The sequence below is a fragment of the Gracilinanus agilis genome, chromosome 2, assembly GCF_016433145.1.
Source record: "Gracilinanus agilis isolate LMUSP501 chromosome 2, AgileGrace, whole genome shotgun sequence".
In the NCBI taxonomy this organism is placed as follows: domain Eukaryota; kingdom Metazoa; phylum Chordata; class Mammalia; order Didelphimorphia; family Didelphidae; genus Gracilinanus; species Gracilinanus agilis.
The window spans coordinates 582,329,170-582,355,029 of record NC_058131.1 but is presented as its reverse complement, the minus strand read 5'-3'; the positions used below and the strand labels follow the sequence as shown (position 1 = coordinate 582,355,029).

The following is a 25,860-nucleotide window of genomic DNA, read 5'->3' as shown; positions in this document are numbered from 1 at the left end:
GTGGTGCAGTGGATAGAGACTCATCTTCCTAGTTAAAACTGGCCTCAAGCACTTATTAGCTGTGTGACCCTAGGCAAATCACTTAATCCTATTTGCTTCATTTTCCTCTTCTGTAAAATGAGCTGGAGAAGGAAATGGTAAACACTCCAGTATCTTTGCCAAGAAAACCCCAAATTGGGCACAAAGAGTTGGACATAACTGAATATGAAGGAACAAGCTGACACGCTGAATGACAGAATCAGGATCCAAAAGGATCTTGGACTAAGTGAAAAAAAATAGGTAAAAATGAAGAGTAATAAGTACAAAGTTTTAAACTTAGGTTGTAAATAGCAATTCCACAAGAATAGGAATATTCCTATTCCTATAATTCAATAATTCAAGTTGAAAAGTATAAGAAACTTAGAAATGAAACTAATGAGGAATTCTAAAGATAACAAAAGAGCATTTTTTTTTAAAAACAACCTATGCTGTAGGAAAAAAAGATATAAAAACATTAGGAATACTGTTCATGATGGATGGGATGAAAACATACAACTGAGAAGAGATAAAAGAACTACTCATAGTCACATGGTATAGGAATCAGGCTTGCTACTTGGCCATAGAAGGGAGTCCTAGGATCAAAGGGCAAAAGTTGTAGGTAAGTGTGTGTCAGCTCAATATAAAAGAAAACTTAAAGGGGCTATTACAAAAGTGGAATGAATTGCCTTAGAAAGCAGTTTAAGTTCTCTATTCCTGAGGTCTGTAAGCAGACTCTGTATATCCATTTATCCACCAACATTCAACAATACCACTTGTTGGTGATGTAATATAGCCAGAGTTACTTAAAGTAAGTCATGGCGGGGCAGCTGGGTAGCTCAGTGGAGTGAGAGCCAGGCCTAGAGACAGGAGGTCCTAGGTTCAAACCTGGCCTCAGCCACTTCCCAGCTGTGTGACCCTGGGCAAGTCACTTGACTCCCATTGCCCACCCTTACCAATCTTCCACCTATGAGACAATACACCGAAGTACAAGGGTAAAAAAAAAAAAAAGTAAGTCATGGCTTTTAACCTTGTTGAATTATTAAATAGACATTAATTTCACTATCATCATTTTCTAAAATTTCATAAGTTTAAAGACAACAAGGAAAAGCCAAAAATAAATGCTCATTACCTAGACAATAAAAGAGGTATGATAATAGAATAGATCATTAGTATGGACATCAAAATGGCCTTAGGTAATATCTTTGCTCTGATACTTTGCTCTGTGACTCTGGGCAAGTCATTTATCTTTCATGAGCCTCAAATTTTCTCAGGTGAAAAATGGGGAGAATACTTTCACTATTACCCACACTAGATTGTTGTGAGGGAAATGTTTTGTAAATCTTATGCATTATAATAAACGAATCATTATCATTATTTACCATTATCATGGCCAAAACAGTTAAGTATGAATATGAATATAATGCAACACGCTATAATTAAATACAAAAGAAATGTTGAAAAGCCTATAATGAAAGAAATATATGACTGAGGGATGGGGTGAGTAGAAGTGGGGTGGGGGAGCAATGGCCAGTCACATAGAATGAAGGACAAAGGAACACAGTGTGCTCTACCAGAATCCATACAGAAGGGATCTTGAGGAAAGTACTCAACATGTTAGTTAGACTCCTTGTCACAGATTTAGAGGAGCTCACAGTTGAGAATTACACAGATTGAAAAGACATGGATGACTTGCTGTTTGTATCATTAGAGAGAATACCTACATTGAACTGATCACAGACCTCTCACAATGTTATTCTGGGAAAAGAAATAAAAAGGTTGTTTTCACTTATTTTACCATCAGTATGTCTCTAGGCAAAAGCAAGCTGGGAAAAATATTGCATGTACTAATAAGCTTTTGGTATTTATTTTTATAAGAAATGAATTAAATTATAACATTCTACAAGGTGTTAAAACTTCATTAAAATAGAGAACCAAGAATTCTCCTTTGGCAACCCTGACTATATATTACAAACTTGGAAGATCAAAAGAGAGATCCTAGATCTGTATTATTCTTCCTCACCAACCTCTGCTCTTCACCACTCATTACATTCTCACCAAAAAGTTTAAGAATTTGCTTTTTCACAGAGAAAAATGGAATTACCACTGAATTTGTTTTGGATCAAGGTCAACTAAGCCCAACCACCTATTCAGCACTATTAGCCACTAGAGGGGATATAAGCAACCCCTGCTCTGAAAGGGGTCTCAGTCTGGGTGAAGAAAGAAGAATTAAGTAGACCCTGTAAGACTTGTGAGTCAGAAAATAACATCTGGGAGGCAGCTGGTTAGCTCAGTGGATTGAGAGCCAGGCCTAGAGATGGGAGGTCCTAGGTTCAAACCTGGCCTCAGACACTTCCCAGATGTGTGACCCTGGGCAAGTCACTTGACCCCCATTGCCTATCCTGACCACTCTTCTGTCTTGGAGCCAATACACAGTATTGACTCCAACACGGAAGGTAAGGGTGTATAAAAAATAATAATAGCATCTGTCCTTTCAACAAGGAGTTAGTCATTTTTGGGGGGAGGAACACATAAGAGTCTTCAGACTCTATAAAACAGTATGTGTGTGTGCATATATATATATATATATACATATATATATATATATATATATTGTTTTTTTAAACTCAGTTTCTGTTCATATTACCCACATAGCTTTCTGAGGACAATTACACATGTAACCCTGGCTTGCATGAATAAAATGGAAAATGACAAAGAAAAACAAGCTAGAATCAACAAAAGGGATTACTTCATGCCAGGATCCTCCTTGTTCCCTGTCTATAGGCATAAATATCACTTAAAACCCCCTCATATTAAAGATTCTTAATTTTTTTTTTTGTGGCATGGACCTCTTTGGAAGTCTGGTAAAGCCTATGGACCCCTTCTCAGAATAAAACATAAAGGATTACAAAGGAAACCAATTGTATTAGAATATAGTTATGAAAATATTTGAAAAAACCAAGTTCATGGATCCTGAGCTGAGAATTCTGGTTTATTTTTTAAAGGTACTAAACACTGCACAGAAAGGGTTGAAAAAAATTTTGATAACTGAGACACAATAAGTTTGCTCTTTCCTGAAATTCTCAGGAAATTCAAAGTATGAAGTTTTAGTTTTGGGATATTTTTTTCTCCTCTGTCATTTACATTATCGCTGGGTTTCCAGAGTATCACATAAGCTAGGGCAGCCAAGAAAACTAATGTGAGCTTTGGCTGCCTTAAAAGAAACAGGATTAGGGACTAGGGAGATGTTAAGTCCTGCATTCCATCTCAACCAGACCACTTATGAGATGTTGTGCTCAATTCTAAGCTCTATGGTTTTGGAGTGATATTCATTAGGTAGGGAATATACAGATGAGGGGAATTAGGATGGTAATTAAAGCATCTTGAAATCACACCTATATGATGATCGGTAGGAAAAAACTAAGGATGTGGAGCCAAGAGAAGAGAAGATTTTGTAGGGATATGAATGTTGTTTGAAAACATGTGAAGTACCATTAGGTATTGGATCTGTTCTGCTTGGACCCAGGGCTTAATAGGAACAAATGTCTGGAAGTTACAGACAGACAAGTTTAGACTTTAAGTATGGGAAAATCCCAACAATTAGAGCTCTTCAAAAAAGTAGAAGAGACTGCCTTGGAAGGAAGTCTGTATGTTATTGCGGGGGGGGGGGGGATTCTTTTTTTAATAAAGAGGTAGATGGGCAACTAGATAGCACAATGGATAGAGTACTGGGCCTGAAGTGAGGAAGGCTCAACTTCCTGAGTTCAAAACTGGCCTCAGTCATTCCTGTGTGACTCTGAGCAAGTCACCTTACTTTTGCCTCAGTTTCTTCATCTGTCAGATGAGCTGGAGAAGGAAATGACAAACACTCCAGTATTTTTGCCAAGAAAACTGCAAATAAAGTCATGAACAGTCAAACACAACTGAACAACAAACAGATGGGGTATGGGTTATATTGGAAGATTTCTGGGGATGTTTCTACCTCTGTGATTATGTGATTGCACTTATATTCCCATTTTGGAAGCCTTCATCCATGAAGATGAGAGATAATTAAGCCATTTCAAAATCAATCAATAAACCAGCATTATTAACTACCTCTTATATGTCATGCATGATGCTAGCCACTGAAGATACAAAAGTAAAAATGAAATAGTTCCCACCCTCAAGGAACTCACCTCCTCTAGACCATCAACATTAAAATACAACCATTTGACTTTTCCAGTTGCACTTGCAAAGGCTGGTGGTTCTAGCAGAAAACCAGTCTAGTACAATCCTTTATTCCTGTAACTGTTTTCTCATTTAACCTCATAAAACAGAACATGTACGCAGAAAAAAAACTAACTTGCCATTTGAAATATTAATGAGATGTGGGTGCACAAGTCAAAAGGAATTGGAATGGCCAAAGCTAAAACAATATTAGAATTCAATTTTCTGGGGACTTTTGTACATTTAATTTCCACTAAAGTATACATGAGCTATTTCCAGCATCAAGTTGCTATTACTAGATCTCTTATCTCCTAATATTATGATAAGGATTTCTCAGTCTGTGTCAATATTATCAGTAATAAATAATAAAAGAACTAGAATTATACTGCCTAAGCTAAGAGAACACTGTACAATTACATTATAAGGCTGAATTTTGAAAATTAAAGCTTAACAAGGAATGAGCACCCAGAATCTATTGAACGCCCTAAAAATCATCTACCCATTTTTTCCAGTTTATCTTCCAGATACTGGATTTAATTAAAATGGGTCAGAGGAATCAACTTCTGTCTTTACTAGTAACTGAGACAAATGTATTCAACAACTGTACTCTAAATAATTGCATGTGTTAATAAAAAAATTAGAAATATATATGTGAATAATGACCACTAATGAGATGAACAATTATGTAGTTGTTACCATAGTCAGTAAGACAGAGCCTTATTATTGGAGGCAAGAAGACAGAAGCTATTACCCTAATGAGAATAGCAGTCTCTCTCCTAAGGTAATCAAGAGACACTGTTATCTAGTGAGGAAAGAACTGCTGGGCCACTGTTCACCTAGCTCAGTGATTCCCAAAGTGGGTGCCACTGCCCTCTGGTGGGTGCTGCAATGATCCAGGGGGGTGGTGATGGCCACAGGTGCATTTGGGATTTCGAATGTTTTAACTTTTTTTTGTATTACATTCTATTCAATAAACAGTTTCATAATTTCAAAGTTCAATGTTTCTAATTTACACCTTTTTTTACTAAACTTTTTTATGAAAAAGGTAGAAATGTTAATACATATATCTTTCCTATTAATTGCTATTAAAATTTTTTAAAAATTAATTTCCAGAGGGTGCTAAGCAATATTTTTTTCTAGAAAGGGAACGGTAAGCCAAAAAAGTTTGGGAACCACTGACCTAGCTCTTTATACTTTGCTAATTGAGCTACAGTTTGGAGTAAAGAGAAGAGAAAGGGACAGTTTTGTTGTCCTGGATTTGGAGTTAGAAGATTTGAGTTTGAATCTCACCTCTGCCACATACTACCTGAGGCTGTTCCTGAACATCTCTTGACAGTTTCCTTATCTGAACATTGAAGGGGTTGGAGTAGATAACTTCTAAGGTCCCTTTGAACCTTTATCTCTAAATTTATGATCCTATGAGAACAAGAGAAGTAAGGGAGAATACCACTCTAGGGCAAAGTGATACAGTTCTGGGGAGTCTAAGTTCATGGCTTTTCTTGTTTAATGGCATATGGTCCTGTTTCACCATGTTGGTGTGTTTCTGAGGAAAGTCTTGTGCATTGATTTTTGTGCTGGAAATTGCTAAAGCAGAGAATATTGTCAAGTAATCTCTGTGTCTCAATGCAAATGATAATTGTTACTACTAGGCGAGACACTGCAATACCTTAGTAGTGTTAATAGAAAGGAGGTTACATTATTATCTAAAAAAGCACAATTATTCCTTTATTTCTCCTTCCTCCTCTTCTCCCACACATGCATAAATAATATTAAAAAGGCACTAGAAGATCAAAAACTCCAAGGAAAAGCTCTATCTTCCCACTCCTATACATCTGAGAGTATGGCTTTTCTATTTCTAAGGGGTTTTTTGTGTGTGTTTTTTTTAGTCCAGAATATCTTATCTTCCCTGAATAATTTTTTTTCTAAAGGCTCCTTAAGATATGCAAATCCACCGAGTTAATGAATCAAAGAAGTATTCTGCTGTTTTTGAACTATCAACCTCACTGAGGAAGAGGGCATAATATAATCCACCCTCAAACAAAAATTATATTTGCGCTAAAAATACCATACTTTGATATAACAATAATAAGCAAACCTTACCATATTGAGATGACCTGGAATATCTCACACTTTCCACTTTTTCTACTCCTCAAAATCAATGTCAAAGTCAAAGTCATATATATATATATATATGTGTGTGTGTGTGTGTATATATATGTGTGTGTGTGTATTAAAGTGTATTAAAATATATAGAAGGGGGGAGAGGGAGAGAGGGAGAGAAGGAAGGAGACAGACATGGTTAAAAGGGCATTTTTATACAATAGGTCCTTTCAGAGGTATAATGACTTTTCCAGTTCTCAATATAACACTGAAGCATGAATCAGACCCCCACTGAATTTCCATTTCTCCTCTGAAAATGCCAATGTCTCTCCATTCTTATGTCAGGGAACAAGGATTAAGGATAGAGTTCATTTTGTTTCACTGACAATGAGGCATAAAAGATACTTCTTCCAACTGCCAGGTAGTTTAATTAGTTTTTCCAAGATGATAATGATAAAGCCAAGGTCAAGTCCCATATAGTCCTATTAGTCTATTACAGAGAAGTCTCTACTTCATAGTCAGAGGCTATACTCAACCTCAGCTAGCCACTTAACAAATACATATGTAAGAAGAAAAGGGAAACCCAACCCATTATTACTACTTAAAGCTCATGTCCTCCTCAGAGTAGCTTTCTTTCACTCTAATATAAGAATTAGTACCTGTCATAAGACAGACTTCAATATAGCAGGAGGAGCATAATGCTTTGAACATAGTAGATACTTAAATATTTATGGATTGAATGAATGAATGAACTCATCCACAGCTAAAATTAAAGGAGATCCCCATTAGATTTTTCTTTTGATCTCTATCAGAAAGACCAAGAATATCTCTCAATTTAGTTTTAATTTGATCTCATTTGGAGAGTGATCCATTTTGTCTTGATAGAAGTTGACTATGAAACCATCAAATAGAACTGGGGATGGTCAAGTTATTTTGGGAGCAGGGAACTTCCATTTATCTATAAAAGTATCATCATTTAGTCATGAAACTCCTTTCTCTGTATTTTAGGATGTGTGTCTATGTCTAGCAATCATTTTCTTATCTTTGATACTTTGCCTAATGTGAGTTGAAGATTTCTTTTAGGCAATTTCCTATTAGTCACATTCCTAAGCTTTTTTAAGTGATTAGCATGTTTTGAAATCTGAACACTGTGTGACAAAAGACATATATGACTGCTTTTCCTACATTAACACGTTTTCTGTGACCATGCCATATATTATTGTACAATTTAGTCTTGTGTAGAGTAACACAGCCTTCTCAAGGAGAAAAAAATTATCTACCTTTCATTCTCTTTTATCAACTAGATAATGAAATTCATCAAGATTAATTATTTAATTGTTTAACAAATATTTTATGAAAACCATATATATAGAATGAGTTGGAGAAGGAAATAGCAAACCACTCCAGTGTCTTTGCAATGAAAATTTCAGATGGGATCATAAAGAATAAGACACAACTGAAATAATTGAACAATAACAAAGCTTTGCCAGAAACCATGGGGTATACAGACCATATTCTGAGCACAATTTATGATTAAATAGAAGATATATTGATAGATACATAAGGCATTTATTAAGTGTTTACTATGTGTCAGCCACTGTATTAAATATTGAGGATACAACTACAAGCAAGGCAGACAGCACCTGCCTTTAAGGCACTTACATCCTAAATGGGGAAGATAACACATAAAGAGGAGCTCAGAAAGGAGGGTGAGAGAAAAGGATGTCTGGAATATAGACAGCATAGTCAAGAGAAAAGGGATAAGGAAATTTGTTTCCCGGCAAGGCCAGGCCAAAGCTCATCTAAAAGTGCTTTGCAATCCAAGGGTAAAGTCCCAGTTTGGGGAAGGAGGCTAGGGTAGTAAAGGATGATTAGGATGATGGCTGGACCATGGGCATTATGGAAGTGATGGCTAGGAGTTTTAGGTGTGATTCAAACCTGCAATGTCCTACCCCTTTTAACTGTGGTTCTCTTAGGAGAAATGGTCATCATCCAGCAATGACCAAGTGGTTCACAATTAAACAATTTTTAAAAAGGAAAATTCTTCTTTTTAAAATAATTTACTAGAATAATAGTTGCTAAAATCAATCTTAAAATTGCTCTCAAGGCACTGAATGAATTTTTTTCTGCAAATAACAGGGGTATTTCCAACATCCCCAGAAGCATTTAATAAATGCTTGTTGACTCAGAAATGTTCCCCGCTTCTGGTTACCTTCTCCACAGCCTCCTGGCCAACCACTGCCACTGCTCACACTAACTCCAGAGACCATCCCTTGAAGGAACTTCTGCCTTGGAGCTGTGCATTTGAGTGGCTGCTTCTCCTGGAACACTATTTCAGGAATGCCTGAATAACTTTTACTTCATTCACCCCTCATCATCCATCTCCTCTACAACCTCTTTGCCCAACCACCTCACCATTTGCATATCCTTTCTATAAGAAATGATACACAAAGGAATAAGCAGATTAGAATAGGCACTGAATGCAAGTCCTTTCTTTCACCAAAAAATCTGTTTATAGAAATAGGAGGAGAAATGGAGAGCAAAGTGCTAAGGGGATGAGACTAGATCTGTCAACTAATTTGCCCAGCATAGATCTGAGAAGCAAAAAAATTCAACAGGTGCCAGAAGGGAATTCTTTGGAGCAAGAAAGCAGCAAAGAAAGATGATTTGTTTGCTCTAGGACTGCTAGAAGCCATTTTTCCCCTTTTTTTGGAGAATTTTATTTTCTTTTTCTTTTTTACTATTCTTTTTATTTTGGGTTCTAAATTCTTTCCCTTGCACACTCATTTAGAAGGCAAGCAATATGATACTTGTTATACATATGACATCATACAAAACACACAATTAGACATGTTGCAAAAAATTCAGGAAAATAAAGTGAAAAAAATATGAACCAATTTTTCTTCAATCTACCTTTGCCTATATTGAACTGATAGCATCAGAAAACTGATTCTTATGTCAAAAACTGACATCAAAGGGTTACCATCCTAGAGTCATTTTTAATACACTGTAAAATAAGTGAAGAGATGAAAACTGCCCGTTTCTCTTGTCTTATCCTAGGAACAAACATTCACAAGTATAGAAGAAAGACAAAGGTGAGATTCACACCTAGACAAAGGTGAGATTCATTCATCCATGGCAGGGATACAACAAACTTTTTAGTGAGCCCTTCTTGGCAATGCTTATAAGAGAGACAACAGAAAAGAAGCTTAGACTTCTGACTTCAGTAGAGTTTCAGCTTTCCAGTTCTCCTGTGGCCTCATAGTAATGACTGCTTTGTCAAATGACTTTGAGATCTTTAAATAAAAGACTGTGGCATACCAGAAGCCAGCACTTGTGGGTCATCTTTGAAAAGGTAGGAATTTTCAGTATAACAAAGGAATGGCTAGTAGAATAAAATCTTCTATGAAGAATAGACTTGGGAAAGGGATTATCATAAAATGTCACTGGATTAAAGTGATGACTTATTCTAGATAATAGTTTGGGGTTTTGTTTTGTGTTTTATTTTTCAAAATTTCAAAGGAGCATTTCTAGGTTAAGAAGGTATTAATTTTTTTCAGTCTCTAAGACTGCTATAATTTTCAATGATGTGAACAAATAATAATCCATCTGTGTTGGAATTCCTAAGGTGATGCTGGCATAGTAAAGCCAAACTTTTATGGCCTATTTTCCATAATAATGATAATTATTATGGAAAATAAATGTCTTTGCCCAAGGAATAGTAAGTAAAAGAAGGGAATACAAATATTAAAAAAGCTCCACAAACAACATTTAATATGGAAAAGAGTATCTCCTTTTATTTTCAAGGTCTAGTTGTACAGTGTTTTGTGTGTATGTGTGTGTATTTATGTATGTGTTGTGTATTTATTATCTATAAAAAATTTTTCCATTGGTTATTTTAAATTCTAATAAGCAGAATCCGAGCATCACTTCTAATGATGAAGCATTGTTGAGATCCAGTCTGGTGAGTCAGATGTCCTCACTTTCCAAAAAAGCCAGATGCCAGGAAGGCAGATAACGCCAACCCAATCTTCCTTCCCTCAAATTCAGGTTTACTTTTCAAGAACAATGAGAAGAAATGTCAGCAAGGATATTTTGACAATTAAAATGGTTCATACTTATGGAATCATAGAACCTTAAAGTACTGAACTTAGTACTTCAAATGATTAAATTTACTATGAAAAGCAAAGCAGATTATTCCTGAGTTTGAGAAATTAAATCTTTGTGTAAATCAACCGTGAAGGTTATTTATTGTAAGTAAAAAGTAATTAATCAATAGTCATTTGTTTGATACCTTCTGTGTGCCAAGCAATGTTGGGCATTGAGGATGCAGAGGCAAAAGTGAGCAGGCAGAGGCAAGTTCCTATACTCAAAGGGCTTATATTCTAACAGTCTACAAAATTAAGACTAAAATACTCTCCTTCCTCTTATACATTATTTTGTCCCTTTGTAAAGCATTTAACAGAATGCTTGGCACATAGAAGGTGTTTAATAAATGTTTGTTCCTGCCTTCCTTTGCACAGATTTTGATTCTGTCTCCCTTTGTTTACATAGAAAAGTGAGTGAAAAAATATTGGGCACAATATGTTATGGGTAACAAAATAATGGTTCATCTAAGTATTCTAACAGAGTAAATTCATGAATATTCCCAGAAGAATTTTCCACCTACCCATACGTAACAACCATCTCCATTGGATTATTGGCCTTTCCATACATCCTATTTGGACCAGAAAGCAAAGTATCTTACATGATAGACATCCAAACATTTGTCAAATTAATTTTTAAAATTAAAATATAATTAGCTAAACAAATTTAAATGGTTTTCATGCCACTGCAGATCTCATTTGGCAGGATAGATTGCCAGGCCTATGTTGGCATTAGATTCAATGAATTCTGAAACCAGGACAAGATAATCACTTTTGATCAAGGATGGAGGTAAAAAAGGACTCCAACATAATGGCTGCTGAGACCCATGAAGAGTAGAACAGCTCATCTTAGAAGCCCAGGTTGCCACACTGTTTCTCTGCCCATATTCAGTGACGTGTTAAGCAGCTGCTGCGGAGGCTGCTCAGCAGCTCCAAACCCTGGTTCCCTGGCATAGCAAATGGCAGCAGATGGCCTGGAATGGAAATTTTAGCTCAAATGGGATCCAGATCACTGTATTTGCTCAGCTCTGAAATTCACACACTTCTATAACTCTCACAATTCAGATAACATATTTTTTCCTGAATGGTAAAGCAAGGAATGAGGGAGGGAGAAGTTCTACAAAGAGATGTTCTAGGTAGATCAGGGACCTCAATTTTATTATCTCTAAACTCCACAAGATAGCATCGCAAAGGGGTTCTCCAATATCTCATTTTAAGTGTGGTCAAATCATAGAGATAAACACCTTCTATTCAAACTAAAAGGATAAACTGGCTTTTTTTAAACCTAATGGCATCCTGGAAGCTGACCCCTCATTGTAATAGGTCCTCTTTTTTTATGCCTGGTGCTTAATTATCAATAAAGGAACTAAGATACTAAATGGGCAGATAAAGCCTTCCATAAAACCTTCCCAATCATGAATAAAAGCAAAAATGATGATGTGGTGAAATTTTTATAGATGAGAGATAATTCTGTCAACTCATCCTCCAACTACTACAGTAAAAATTTGCCAAGGGCAAAGAAAAATGTCAAAAGAAGAGTAGGATTTTGCTTAGCTACTCACTAAGACTGCTTCCCTACAAATCTCAGTGACTATACGGAGAAAAGATAGTGAAGAGTGAGAAAGATTGAAAGAGAGAGACAGAGACAGAGAGAGAGAGAGAGATTGGGAGTTGGGATGAGGTGGAAGAAGTGAGGAAAGGAGGAAGGGTGAATGCCCTGAGAAAGTGGAAGAGTGTCCACACAAAATATTTCATTTTTCATAGTTTCAACTCTAATTAAATTGAAAATATCAGTCTGAGAAAGAAAATTGGGATTATTTAAACAAGATTATTTATTATTAATATATTACTGCTAATAATACATTAATAAAACATAATTACAATGTGATCATAGTGAATTCATAAATAAAAACAAGATTATTATATTTGTTTTAATATAATACTTGGGAAAGTCTACTTGGGATTTAATATAATACTTGGGAATTCACTTGGGAAAAATAAAACTAGTTATATGACAAGAACAAATTAGAAATCAGAATGATTTTTTTAAGGTATAGTGTTTGGAGATGGGCAAAACCTGATTAGTTCATTTTGGAAAAGGTTTTTACTAACTACTTTTACTCAGTCCACTCTGAACTTAGAAAAAAGAAAAGGAAAAACATCCTATTCCAGTATGACTGTCAGTTAGTGGGCACAGCTGCAGCTGTACATGATTTTCCTAGATTGTAAAAACAGCTTGAAAGAAATTCTGGGTTTCACTAGATTTTAAAAGCAATGTCAGCAACTAGGAATTTCAGCTAAGTAAACTTTTGAGTGACAGTCAAGGTCATCTCTGGTAATATACCATAAATACCATCATAAAAATCAAATAAGGCAACTCCTGCTGACTTGACAACTCAGGGCCACATAATGAAGTTTGGTTGTTGGAGTAGACACAGTGAGATTGTTAGATCTTCAGAACCATTTCTGATTGTATTTCCATCTTCCATGCCTACATTTCTGGGACAAGTAACTATCAGTTAGAAAAACTTGTTCCTCAGAAATAGTTATCTATTCACTATCAAACTTAATTTTTTGAGGTTCAATAAAACTATTTCCATGTGGTGCATATAAGACTATACATTCCACATCATTAGGCAGATTTCCCAATAGATTATCAATCTCCCTGACTCAAAGGAGAAATACTTCCATGCTGTATTTCAATTCATTTAATGTTTGCTTCTGACCCCAAAGGAAATTATCATTGCCTGAAAAATTGTTGAATTTTTGAACTGAGAAGGACCTTAGTAATTTGCTTAATTCAACTCCTTTCATTTCACAGTTGGGGAACCTCTTACCCAAAACAGTAAAGTGACTCATCTTATGACACACAGCTTGACCAAGGTCAACAGCAGAGCTAGAACCAGATTTTCTAGTCTAGTGCTCTTTCTGTTTTTCCATAGCACTTTCAGACTCTTCTGAATCCTTGAATAGTAAAGCAGAGTCGGTAGTTAAACGGAAACAAAGGTCCTAAAACTGGAGTCCTTGAAAAGCATATGTCTCAATTAGTAAAGTAGTTCTTATAAGAGATGGGCCCATTTTAACAAACCCATTTATTAATGGATGTGTGCCCATTTGTTTTCCTCTTATTTATGCCTCAGGCTCACCCACTTCCAGGCATTGTCCAATCTCTGGCATGCCAAACAAAAAGAAGTCAACTGTTTTAACCTCAGAGCAAAACTTCTGATTACAGTTAAAGTGCGAATATCCTCCTCATTACAAAATAAAAGGCATGTGCTTCACCCTAAGTGATAATTTGTCTGTGAACATGAGCTCTTTCCCCCCCAACAAGGATTGATTTACTGAGAATCTCTATTTGCTGTTCTTTTCTCACCCTTCTTGGATTATACATTCCTTCTTTGTCCTTCACTAAGCAAGCATCATTTCATTTGCAAAATCAGACCTGAAAGCATCTTCAAAATGAATGGCAATAAGCAATGTTGCTGTAGATGTTGTATCCCCAGCTATTTATCACTTCATGCTTTTAGCTTTTTGTTTTTTAAGTTGGCTAAGACATATTGATTTTTCTATTTTCTATTGTCAGAGGGCTTTTTATGAAAAGAACCAAATAAGCCAATGTGTGCAAAGAAATTGCCTTCCTATGCCCACAGCAAAATGATGAAAATCATGAATAATCAAAACATGTATTTGTGTAGACCAGTGGTTCCCAAACTTTTTTGGCTTACTGCCACCTTTCCAGAAAAAATATTACTTAGCCCCCTGGAAATTAATTTTTTTTTAATTTTAATAGCAATTAATAGGAAAGATAAATGCACCTGTGGCTATCACCGCCTCCCTAGATCACTACAGCACCCACCAGGGGGCAGTAATGCCCACTTTGGGAATCACTAGTATAGACCATTCCCATACTGTGGAATGATTCATCTAGGACTGCCAAATAAACTCTTGTTATGCAACCTGCTACCTTATATAATCCTGACAGAGGAGTGCCAATCAATCTATACTTATGTTGTACAAATTTAATAAAATCATCATAGAAAATAATTTATCATCAATACAGAAAAAAGCCCATTGGATTAGGAATTAGAGGATCCATGCTTCAGCCTTGGCTTTGCTAATTCTCAGCAGCATAATAATGGACAAATAATTTCTCTGGGCCTTGGTGAACTTCATTTGTAAAATGAAAGGGTTGGACTAAATGTTCTCTAAGGTCCTTTCTAGCTCTATAAAAATGATTTAACAAACTTTATGAATTAAATATTCTTGAAAAAATTCTCTGCAAGTCAATTCACATTTTAAATGCAGTGAGACGGTAAAGAAATTTTTTATTTTTCCTTTTGCCTGAAGGGAAATGGAAAGATGCATGGTAATCCATAAGTAGGTTACAGAATCACATTTTGCCAATGATAACTTGTGCATGGAAAATGGCAGAAAAGAAATTATACAAGAGATGTATGTTTAGAAAAGAAGATGATCATATAACAAAAGGGAGGAAAAAGAGATGGACAACTCAAATCTTACACTGGTATTCACAAAAGATTAGAAGACCTTGAGAAAAGTCTCCAGTATATTCAGTAGATACTCCATGGAGGGTTAATGGAAGGACCTAGATGATGATCACACATGGCAAGATATCATTATGTAGTTTTGTAATTTGTACCAGTGGAATGATACTTAGGATAATCTGGAGCTGTGCTTTTGAGAACAGTTATTCACTTAAGCTTCGAATCCAAGTCATTTGAGAAATGAAGACAGGTCAACTATAAATTTCTCCAAACATAAAGGATGATCACTTATATATAATATCAAATTACTCTGAGATATCCAACAAGCTTTTACTTTACTCCAGAAGATCTTTATTTTGACTGAAATAATTACCATCTATGTGGTTCATATGAATTATGATTTTTGTGGATCAGGTGTCTGTTAAAGCAGAACACACTTATTTAAGAGCTCCTGATATTTTAATGGACCAATCATTTACATTTCCATTGCATTAAATTGATAATCTTGAGTTAAGCTTTCCCCTTGAAACAACTAGGCATAATCAGGCAGTTTTAATAACCTTATGGCAATATCACAGATATGGCCACAGGGCAATTCTAAAATTTTAACTTTAGGACAATTATTGAAATACCCTGGATTCAAGCCAATATCATAGAGGTGAATAGGAAATCAAGAAAGAATCATAGAGGATTATTTGATTAGACTCACTCCCTTCTGGAGAATAATCTTATGATATAAAGTCATCTAAGACTGGGAATTGTCTACTCTACTTGAAAAATCTCCAGAATAAGGATTCCAGAATATCATCTCCTAATCAATTCTTGTATTAATCAAAATTATGATCAAGAAATTCTTCTTTACACTTCTTTACATTCTTCTTAATCACAAATTCTCTTTCATTACCAACTATTTCTAATCTGCCAGTCTCTTGGACTTTTCCTCAATACAACAGTGAAAACAGGAGAAGGAAATGCAGTTCTATCTGAAACTCCCCATTCCGACAACCCAAATGCAATCCATTGGATAATTAAGCAGGCTCCCAGGGAAAATGTATTGACTCAAATCTTGCATATCAATGGTGCTCAGTGTAATCAGGGGTAGTGATTGGGGGGGGGGGGCAGTTATTCACTCTAGTATTGAAACCAAAGGACTTGAACAATAAAACTAGCCAGCTATCAATCCCTCCAAATCAAAAGGATGACAGCCTATATAAATTATATTAAATTGCTCTGAAATTTCCAATTTCCTTTTTATAATTGAGAATTTTTAAAAATATATAAGTGGATAGAAACAGGGAGATAGATATTGTTTGTTTTGTTTTGATTTGTTTTTTAAAGGATAGCCTTCCAAGGTATCTAAGTGACACAATGTCAATTTTTTCCTTCAGACATCATACAAAAAGCTGATTTTGTCAATGTTCCATACATCTAGAGCCTAAATATGGGCACTAGTTTCACTAAGCACAGAGTTGATTTCCCTTAGGAAAGGTAGGTGCAAGACTCATCAGCATGATCCAGGGCTTGCAGTCTCGCTTTTTTCTTTGGATGATGTATGTGCCACATTTCAGGCAGGGACTGCAGCTGCTAAGAACACTGTCTGGCAGTCTCATATTTTTAAATTTTTTATTCGAAAATCTTTGCTACATTTCCTTACAAAAGAAATCCTTCTTGCTAGCTGCAGTCCATGGCCAATGGTCCATTCTATCAATCCCTGAAGAATTAGCATTCTGTTACCTGGGTTTGGCTATTCTGAATCACAAAAACCCTAGCCTATTTGGAGCTTGGTCTCCAGAAGCAAAGATCCTACCCATTCCCTTAAAAAGATTCAAGTCTCGATTTAAAGCTTAAAAATCCTTTTGTTGTTCAGTCATTTCAGTAGTATCCAACTCTTCATGACTCCATTCATTCTTGGCAAAGATACTAGAATGGTTTGACATTTTCTTTATTTAAATAGAAAAGGAAACTGAGACAAAAACAGTTAAGTGATTTACACAATGTCATACAGCTAGTAAGTGCTTGAGATGCAATTTGAATTTGGGTCTTCCTGACCCCAGGTCTGGTACTCTATCCACTGGGCCACTTAGCTGCCTCACTCCTAATCTGGTCCTAATTTTACTTGCCAGTTATATCTTGAAGTCCTTATATAGAATTAAGTTTATTAATTCATTTTGTAATAATCAACCTTCCTAAAATTAAAAGCATGTTCTAGTTTGCAGATTGAATTGTGTTCATGAAGGTACCACAGTTTGGTAGAGAATTAACTGTCCCTTCTACATTTTGAAATAATAACCTCTTCCTAAGGTTTTTATTCTGTGAGAGACCTCAGATATCATCTAATCCAATTAGAATATTTAACACATGACCTCTCCTTAGGTTTATAATTATACATTAAGTAAAACTTTTTCAAGGTGAAATTTACTCAACCAGCTGCTAAAACCTTTAGTTGTACTGTTATCCAACTGACATTTTTCTATCTTCCTTAGAGGATCTTGAAAGATGTTGTCAATTGATCACTAAAATTTAGTTTCATATCAGTACCTATAACAATGCATTAATAACTATAGTCTTAGAACAATCTAGTGATTTCACCCAAGACTGGACAACTCATAGAGAAAGCATGGTATAGCAGACAGGACACTAGATCCCAGCTGGAAGGGATCTAAGAGTTCATTATTTCCAGCATCCCCATTTTACATATGAGGAAATTGAGGTCCAAAGAAATTAAATTATTTTCCCAGGGTCACACAGATAGTAAGAATCTGAGGAAGGATTTGAATCCAGATCTCCCTAACACCCAGTCCAATATTCATTCACTAAATTATGCTACCTCTCTTTTATGTAGTTCTGCTACTTATAGCCTACACCATAAGCCTTTTTGTCCCTAATCTGTAAAATGATACATGAAGAGCAAATATTTACAAGTGTATTTGCTTTTCTATGTATACATTTGTATTCCTTCAATTCACCTTACCCAAGCCCACACAGAATGGAAATTCTTTGAGACCAAAGACAGTTTCATTTTTCTCTCTTTTTTAAAATCACCTTTACCTATTGCTTACAATGGGTACTTAAATAAATTATAAACCCTAAATGAAAGAGACCTTCTGTGTTATCCAATTCAAACTCCTTCATTTTACAGTTGGGGAAAATGAAAACCAAAGAGGTTTTGTGAGTTACACAGTGAATAAAGGACAAAGCCAGAAAGTAAGCCCAGGTTCCCTGACTCATAGTCTCGTGCTCTCTTTTCCCCTATACCATTATGTTTATTCAATCTAATAAAAATCTGTTTTAAAATTCTCTGACCCCCTTCATTTTACAGATGAGGAAACTGAGGTCCAAAGAATTTAAGTGACCCACTCAGAGAAAAACAACTGGTAAGTTGTAGAGACAGAATTCTACAACTGGTCTGATTCTAAACTCAGTCCTCTACCACAACATTGAGAACATTGTTAGAAAAAAATAATAATTAATAATGACAATTCATGTCTCTAGAATTTGAAGATTTAAAAAACAGATCTTGGTGGGAAGGTGGAAAGAGGAGCAGGTGGGGGAAACCTCTGTATATATCTATATATTTTACAGATGAGGGAGCTGAAACCAAAAAGCTTTAGTGATTTGGGTGTGGTCCTGCAACTAAGTACCAGAGTCAGAATTCAGCTCTGAGTCTCTGAATTCCAAGCAAGTGTTTTAATTTACCATGCTTAGCAATTCTACTCCTTTTCTCTGCTGTACATTACACCTTAGCTTTTGTGTCCAACTCCCAGGACCCTGAACACAAGCTGAATTGAAAATGAATATGAACTTTCTGCAATTCCTACTGTATTTTATGACATTCTAACTGAGGGATTCTTTGATTTCCCAGTTCCCCCAATGCTTTGCTAACCTGCGGGTTACTCTGTTTTCCCTCAGTCTTTGGTTGGAGTGAAGCAACAGCAGCAAAATATTAGGTCTTCCACACTTCCCCCACTCTGCTTTAAAAGGATAATTTCCTCCTGACAAGAGCTTTGCCAGAAAAATGATTTGTTAAAACAGAGCACAATATGTTACTGGATATATGCCACCAAGCATCAATCATTACAATGCCATCTCCATTATTAAGGGGAAGATTTTAAGGCATCTGTCCAAAGACTAAATAGAGACAGCACTTTAACTTAAAGCCCAGGCATGCAGTTCAAAAGCCTTCATGCCCTTTTGTCTTGCTTTCCAGTGCTAACCATTATAATATTAATTTTCCTACATTCTAAAGCTCCCAATGTATTCAAAATTGACATGAATGGCAGGCATACTCTGTATGGTGAAGTCAACTTTTGCTCAATAAATTTTCATGAATATCAAACTTCTAGTCAATATCATTTTATTCCACACATGAGATTTTACCATATATTTTTTCCAATTTGTGATCTCAAAAAAAGGAAAAAAAAAGAAAGTTTTGAAAAAACATAAAAGCAACTTTCTCTCATTTGTCCTCAAAATTGGCCAAAGAATACTTACTTAAATTTATCCAATGAGTATATCATCTTTTCTTACTCACATTTATGTGGAAACGAATTTGTAAAAGAAATGAACTGTAATTTGTTAGGACACTTTGAGTAAGCTTATAATTAAGTAAAAATTATTTATATTAGAGCCAGACAACTTCATTAGTATGCATTTCTTCCTTTTAGATTTGGGTGTTGTTTTTTTTTAAACCCTTAACTTCTGTGTATTGGCTCCTAGGTGGAAGAGTGGTAAGGGTGGGCAATGGGGGTCAAGTGACTTGCCCAGGGTCACACAGCTGGGAAGTGGCTGAGGCCAGATTTGAACCTAGCATCTCCTGTCTCTAGGCCTGACTCTCAATCCACTGAGCTACCCAGCTGCCCCCAGATTTGGGTGTTTTTAATAAACTTTAATATCAAAGTTTTTCAGCATATCATTTATAGCTGATTTTTAATTTAATAATTTAACTATATGATAATTAATAGTTTTCTTGCTGATTACTTTAAAGGTATGAAATCTCTTATGTCACTTCTGATGTTATTAGTATGAAGAATTTTATTTAGAACTACAGTCGTCCCTCGCTATATTGCAGTTCACTTGTCCCAAGGCTTCACTGTATCACAGGCTTTAAAAAAAAAAAACATATATATATATATAAAATTCTTTATAGCACATTTATTACAGCACACTATTGGCTGATGAAATGAAAGGTGACCAACCATAGCGCCATGTTCTCTATCCTGGATGCTGATTGGCTCAGTGACTGTATGTTAATAAGTGTGGAAAAGGTTTATAGGAGAGTGGGAAGGGTTTATAAAACCTTAAAATACATATAATTAATAAATAAATATAACACTGCTACTTTGTGGATTTTCACCTATAGTGGGAGTCTCTGGAATGTAACTCCCACGATAGGTGAGGGATCACTGTATTAATAATGAAAATATCAAGGTTAAGGTTATCTATTTAGTAATGCTACCTAAATGCACGCTTGGTTGATAATATAGTGAAAAGCTCTTTAAGTTCTTAGAAATAAAAATACTGAAAACCTATAAAGCACCAAACAGTTTAAAAGGTACCATCATATGCCAGAAAGAGCATTGAACTTCAAGTCAGAAAGGCTTCATCTTGAATCCTGAAGATTATTCTTCTTTGTTCTATGGTTTGAAATAAGTCACTTAATTGCTCTGAGCTTAATTTTTCCTTGGCAGTAAACTAGGAAATGCAAAATTTCCAACATATTTCATTATTTTACCGTACATCTGAAAACATTACATAAATGTGTTATTTATTGAGCTTCTACTACATTTTCAAAGTATGTCAAGTAGTCTAGAGTTAAAGATAGAAAGATCTGATTCGTGTCCTCAAGGATCCCATAACCAAGTTGAGGAGGCAATATTCAGCACACACAAAAACAATTATCTGAACATAACTACCTGGTTTTGCAGTTCTGACTGTCACAACAATTAAAGTTCTAAGGTAAGATTCCCTAGAAGCTGAAAAGTTAAAGGAAGCTCCATCAAAACCATGAGCATTGAGGTGGTCTTGAAGGATGAGTAGAAACTGAAGAGGAGAAAGGAAGAAGCCTATTCCAGGAAGAGTGAATAATGTTTGCAAGAAACTATGTAACTACTGTAAACTAATGTGTGGCAGCTAGGGAAGAAGACTAAAGAAAACAAAGGATATATTTGGAGAATAGTAAGAAATAAAAAGTTTGAATATATTGTTGTAGCATAGTCTACATTACATAATAGCAGGCAGGAATAAGAATATAGAATAAATTGTTACCTTTGAAGTAAAAGCAGTAAATACAAAAGGAGATCAAAGAAGGGAACTGAGTATTAGCACTGGAGTTATCAGCAAATCGTTCACTGAGATCAGACTTAGAGCTTGGCCTTCAATGAGAGATAAAATGAACAATTGCTATTGTTCTGTCCTGTCCTATTCTTCATGACCCCATTTGGTTGTGGTTTTTTGTTGTTGTTTTTTGTTTGTTTGTTTGTTTTGGCAAAGATACTGGAGTGTTTTGCCATTTCCTTCTCCAGACTCATTTTACACACAGAGAAATTGAGGCAAATGGGGTTATGTGACTTGCTCAGGGTCATACAGTTAGCAAGAATTGTCAGCCAGGAAGAATAGTCTTTTTTACTTTCAACCTGATGCTCTAACCACTGTACCAACACAATTAAGCAGAGTAGAGGACAAAGAGGGGGTGGGAATAGCACAAGCAAAGAAAAAAGAGATGGGAGTGAGTATGATGTGTGGAGTATAATTAGGAATCTAGCCTGAGTAGAGTGAAGGATGCATGTTGAGAAATTATTGAAATAAGTTTGATTAGGAAAAGTGGGACCACATTAAGAAGAAACCTGAAAACTAGGCAGAGGAATTTATAACTGACACTGCATGCAATAGAGATCTATTTTAGCTTCTTGTGAAGGAAAGTAATATGTTATTCATGATACATCTTAGGAAAATTAATGTACTACCATAGTCCATCATAAGTTGAAAGAGGTGAGAGGAGGGGAAAAAAAGATCAGCCAAGAGGAAGTTGCTATCCCTAAGGAATAAGGTAATGAAGGCTTTTTAAATGGCAATGGTTTTCTTTAGTGGTGATAGAGAGGTAAGAAACCTGAGAGACCACAAGAGAGAAAGAATACCTATGTTACTTTAAAGAGTTAACTTGGAGAGATAATAGTGCTATTAAAATTAGGTATTTTGAGAATGGAATATAACTATTCCCTGGATAATAATGAGTTTTGATTTAGAAATGTTGACTGGATTATCTTGAAAGTCAGATTCAAATTTGGCCTTAGATACTTCCTAGCTCTGTGACCCTGAGCAAGTCACTTATCCCCAATTCCCTAGCCCTATCTGCTCTTCTGCCTTATAACCAATATTTAGAATTGATTCTAAAACAGAAGGTAACAGTTTAAAAAAAAAGAGGGGGCAAGCTGGATGGCTCAGTGGATTGAGAGCCAGGCCTAGAGATGGGAGGTCCTAGGTTCAAATCTGGCCTCAGACACTTTCTAGCTGTGTGACCCTGGGCAAGTCACTTGACCCCCGTTGCCTAGTCCTTATCACTCTTCTGCCTTGGAACCAATACAGACTATTGATTCCAAGATGGAAGATAAGAGTTTAAAAAAAATTTTTTAAAGGAAGAAATGAAATGAAAAAGAAAGAAACATGACCAGGGCCTCAAAGTAAATAATTCTCACAGATGAGTACAGCTAATCACTTTCAAAAAGGAGATCTGAGATCATCATTTTGTAGCTGAATCATTTCAAAACATAATCAAATGAAAAATTATCCATGATAAATTTTTAAGTTTTGAGTTGACTTTCACCAGCTGCTGAATAGGCTTCTGAATAATAATTTGAATATTCAGAGGGCCAGCCATAAGTTCTATCTCAATCATGACAATGTAAAATAGTCAATTTGGATGATTCATAGATGCAAACAGCTAATTCAATGGTAAAATCACTCAAACTGACTGCTTGACAAAATTGGCCAGCCAATTCAGCCAAAATGATTGATCCAGTGGTCCCATTGCAGACATATTCATAATTTTAGAAATGTAAATATAATGCTTCTAAAAAGATAAGGCATTGCAACCTTCCCATGCATTTGCTGCAGGATTATCAATGTAGCCATCAGCTCTATTAGTACAGGTAATTGAGAGTCATTTTAACATAGAAGCTTTAGTCTATAATTGGTCTGTGATTTCTAGCTCTTCTGGACATGCTCATAGTGTATATATCACCTCATGAGAAATATTTTATGGTTTTTATTTTGTCTATCTTTCCTTTATCACAAGCAAAAAGCTTAATTTCTCTGATAAAGATCATATTAGAGATTTATCTGCTTTTTGGAACTATATTGATTACATCATTCAAAAAGATCAAATCTTAATTCCATTGGCTCTTGTTATAAAGTCAGAGATCACCTAGCCAATAGAAAAAGAGCACTGACCAGCTGTGAATGAAGCCCTTTTTCACTGAACTAGTAAGACCTAGGCTGGCCTTTTGATGGACCTATACTCCAGCAGAGGCAGGATGGGACAAATTGGAAGGGCATTAATCTTAAGGTGATTTGTCCGGTTAGCTAGAAACATAACTTCTGAATTGCTCCTACAATAAATTCCAGCTTTGAAACCAGAACTTCAAAGAGGAACACTCATGACTTACTACTTAATGTGAGGAAAGGCTTACACCTAATTTTTTTTCCCCTAACCAGTCTAATTTAAGAATTTCCTAAATATAAAATTATAATTATACATCAACCAAAAGATACCGTTAGCCCCAATCCCATGTATCCCAAAGGAGATAATTCAATGTTTTTTTTCTTCTGAAGAAAAAAATAGCTTTAAGAGATAATATAAAAAATGACAAATATAACCTTTTGTAGAACCCTTCCTCCCCATCCCCTTCCCTAAAGAAAATCCCAAACATACCTGTTCTTGTGGCCATTTCTGTCTCTCTTCTGGAGTCCTGGCCTTGGTTTTAAAGCCTCTTTGTGCATCTCCAGCATGTTTTGAAGTAGGGGGAAGATTCAGAGATTTAGGTCTTCCTTCATGTCTGCTGGCACAGTGATCCACCTCTTCTTGTGAACATGGTTCTTTATAGTCATTTGGCACATTCTCCATTCCAACATGTTCTGGGCTCATTTCCCCTGTACTGTTGATGCTGCTCATACTCATACTCATTTTGATCTCAGCTACGATCTGGTCAATATCCTCTTCCTGCTCTTCCAGGTCAGCATCCTCTTTCCTCAAATGATAAGGAGATGTCCCACCTGAGTTTCCATTGGCTTCTGCTGGATAATAATCCTGGTAACTTTCTTCACTTGGACAATATTGTACACTTCCCTCTTGGTCTTGGATCTCCAAAGAAGATACCTCATCCTCCAGAATCTGAACATGGCTTTCTGGGTACTCCTGCCTGTCTTCCGCATCATTTTCATCATGGTGCTGAATTTTAGATTCAGTCCATTCTTCAACAGCCTCCTGGCATTCATCAGTTTCAACATTATGCTCATCATGGGGAATATACTCTTCCCCATTGCAGTCCATTCCTTCCAGGTAACTGTCATCTTCAGGACAGTATCTAATGTAATATGTAATTCCCTCCTCTTCTTCGGGAAGGCCTTCATCATAGTCTTCCTCTTCTGAGGTATTATTCACATAGTCAGAGCTGGAGTCTCCATCCCCACTGTTATCATTACACTCATGCTCCACTGGGGTGGGGCTTCCCTGCCTGATGGTGGCCAGCTCTACATCCTTTGCAGCATATTCTTCAAGTGAAAGGTCTGTCTCCTCGCTCTTGGGCTCCTTATTGTGAGAGGAGGTTGGGCAAGATCTCACTCTATGATCCAACATGTTGCTTGTGGTGCTCTGACGTTTCCTGTTGGCCATAGCTGACTTCTTACACAGCAATCATTTCGAAGTAGTCACTGTAAAGAATTTTCAAAAAGAAGACATGCTCAGAAAAAAAGTTCAAATAGGATAATAAATTCAAATAAGGCTGCATTTTTGATTTCAGGAAAGATTTTTATCATAACTATTTTGAAGTAACTATTCGATTTGGCCTAAATATTCCTATTAAAAATTCCATCATACATTTATTATACAAAAAAGAAAGAGGTCTTCAAACTTAGCCATTTGATTCCACAAATCATAGTATCTGTCACATAGGAGTACTTAATAAATGTTTATTGACTTGACTGATTGCAAAAAAGTTAGGAATTTTAGTTTCATAAGACAAAAAAGAGAGTTAATTAACTATATCCTCTAATTCCTATATTTTCTAATACAACTAAACCAACCTTTTCTTAATTCTTACTAAAGTCCTCCTATGTCCTGTCCTCATGCCTTTGCTCTTGCTATCCCCCATGCTTGTAATGTCCTCTATCTCATTTCCATACCATAGACCAGGGGTTGGCAATGTAGGGCTCTAGAGCCATATCTGGCTCTTTTGAGGGCCAGATATGACTCTTTCTGCAGGAGCCATAAAGTCAATTTTTTTCAGGCGCTGTTATAGGAGCACACACTGTTACAGGAGCGCTCACTGTGAGCACTGTATGGCTCTCACGAAATTACATTTTTAAAAATGTGGCATTTATGGCTCTCACGGCCAAAAAGGTTGCTGACCCCTGCCATAGACTCTCTCCTTTCCTTCAAGACTTAGCTTAGACATCAATTTCTATATACCCTTCATGAACTCTACAATCACTAATAACCCCTCTTGTCAATTCTGTATTTATGTTGAATTTATATGGGCCCTCTCCCCTGAAAGACTACAAGTACTTGAGAGAAGGGTCTGGTTCCTTTTTTTGTATTCATATCTTTTTACCTAGCACAGTACTTTACATATAATATGTACTTTTAAAGTGTGTCTTAACTGGAATAAATTTTTGCA

General features: G+C 35.9%; 1 protein-coding gene across 2 annotated transcripts in view; it reads right to left on the bottom strand.

The window, feature by feature from the left end:
- APBA2 (amyloid beta precursor protein binding family A member 2) overlaps positions 1-24,857 on the bottom strand; it is a 140,771-nt gene extending 115,914 nt beyond the window's left edge. For both annotated transcript variants that reach the window (XM_044662450.1, XM_044662451.1), the window contains exon 1: positions 23,898-24,857. In XM_044662450.1, the coding sequence (XP_044518385.1) occupies positions 23,898-24,857 (960 nt within the window). The remainder of the gene's footprint in view (positions 1-23,897) is intronic.
- Between the last annotated feature and the right edge of the window lie 1,003 nt (positions 24,858-25,860).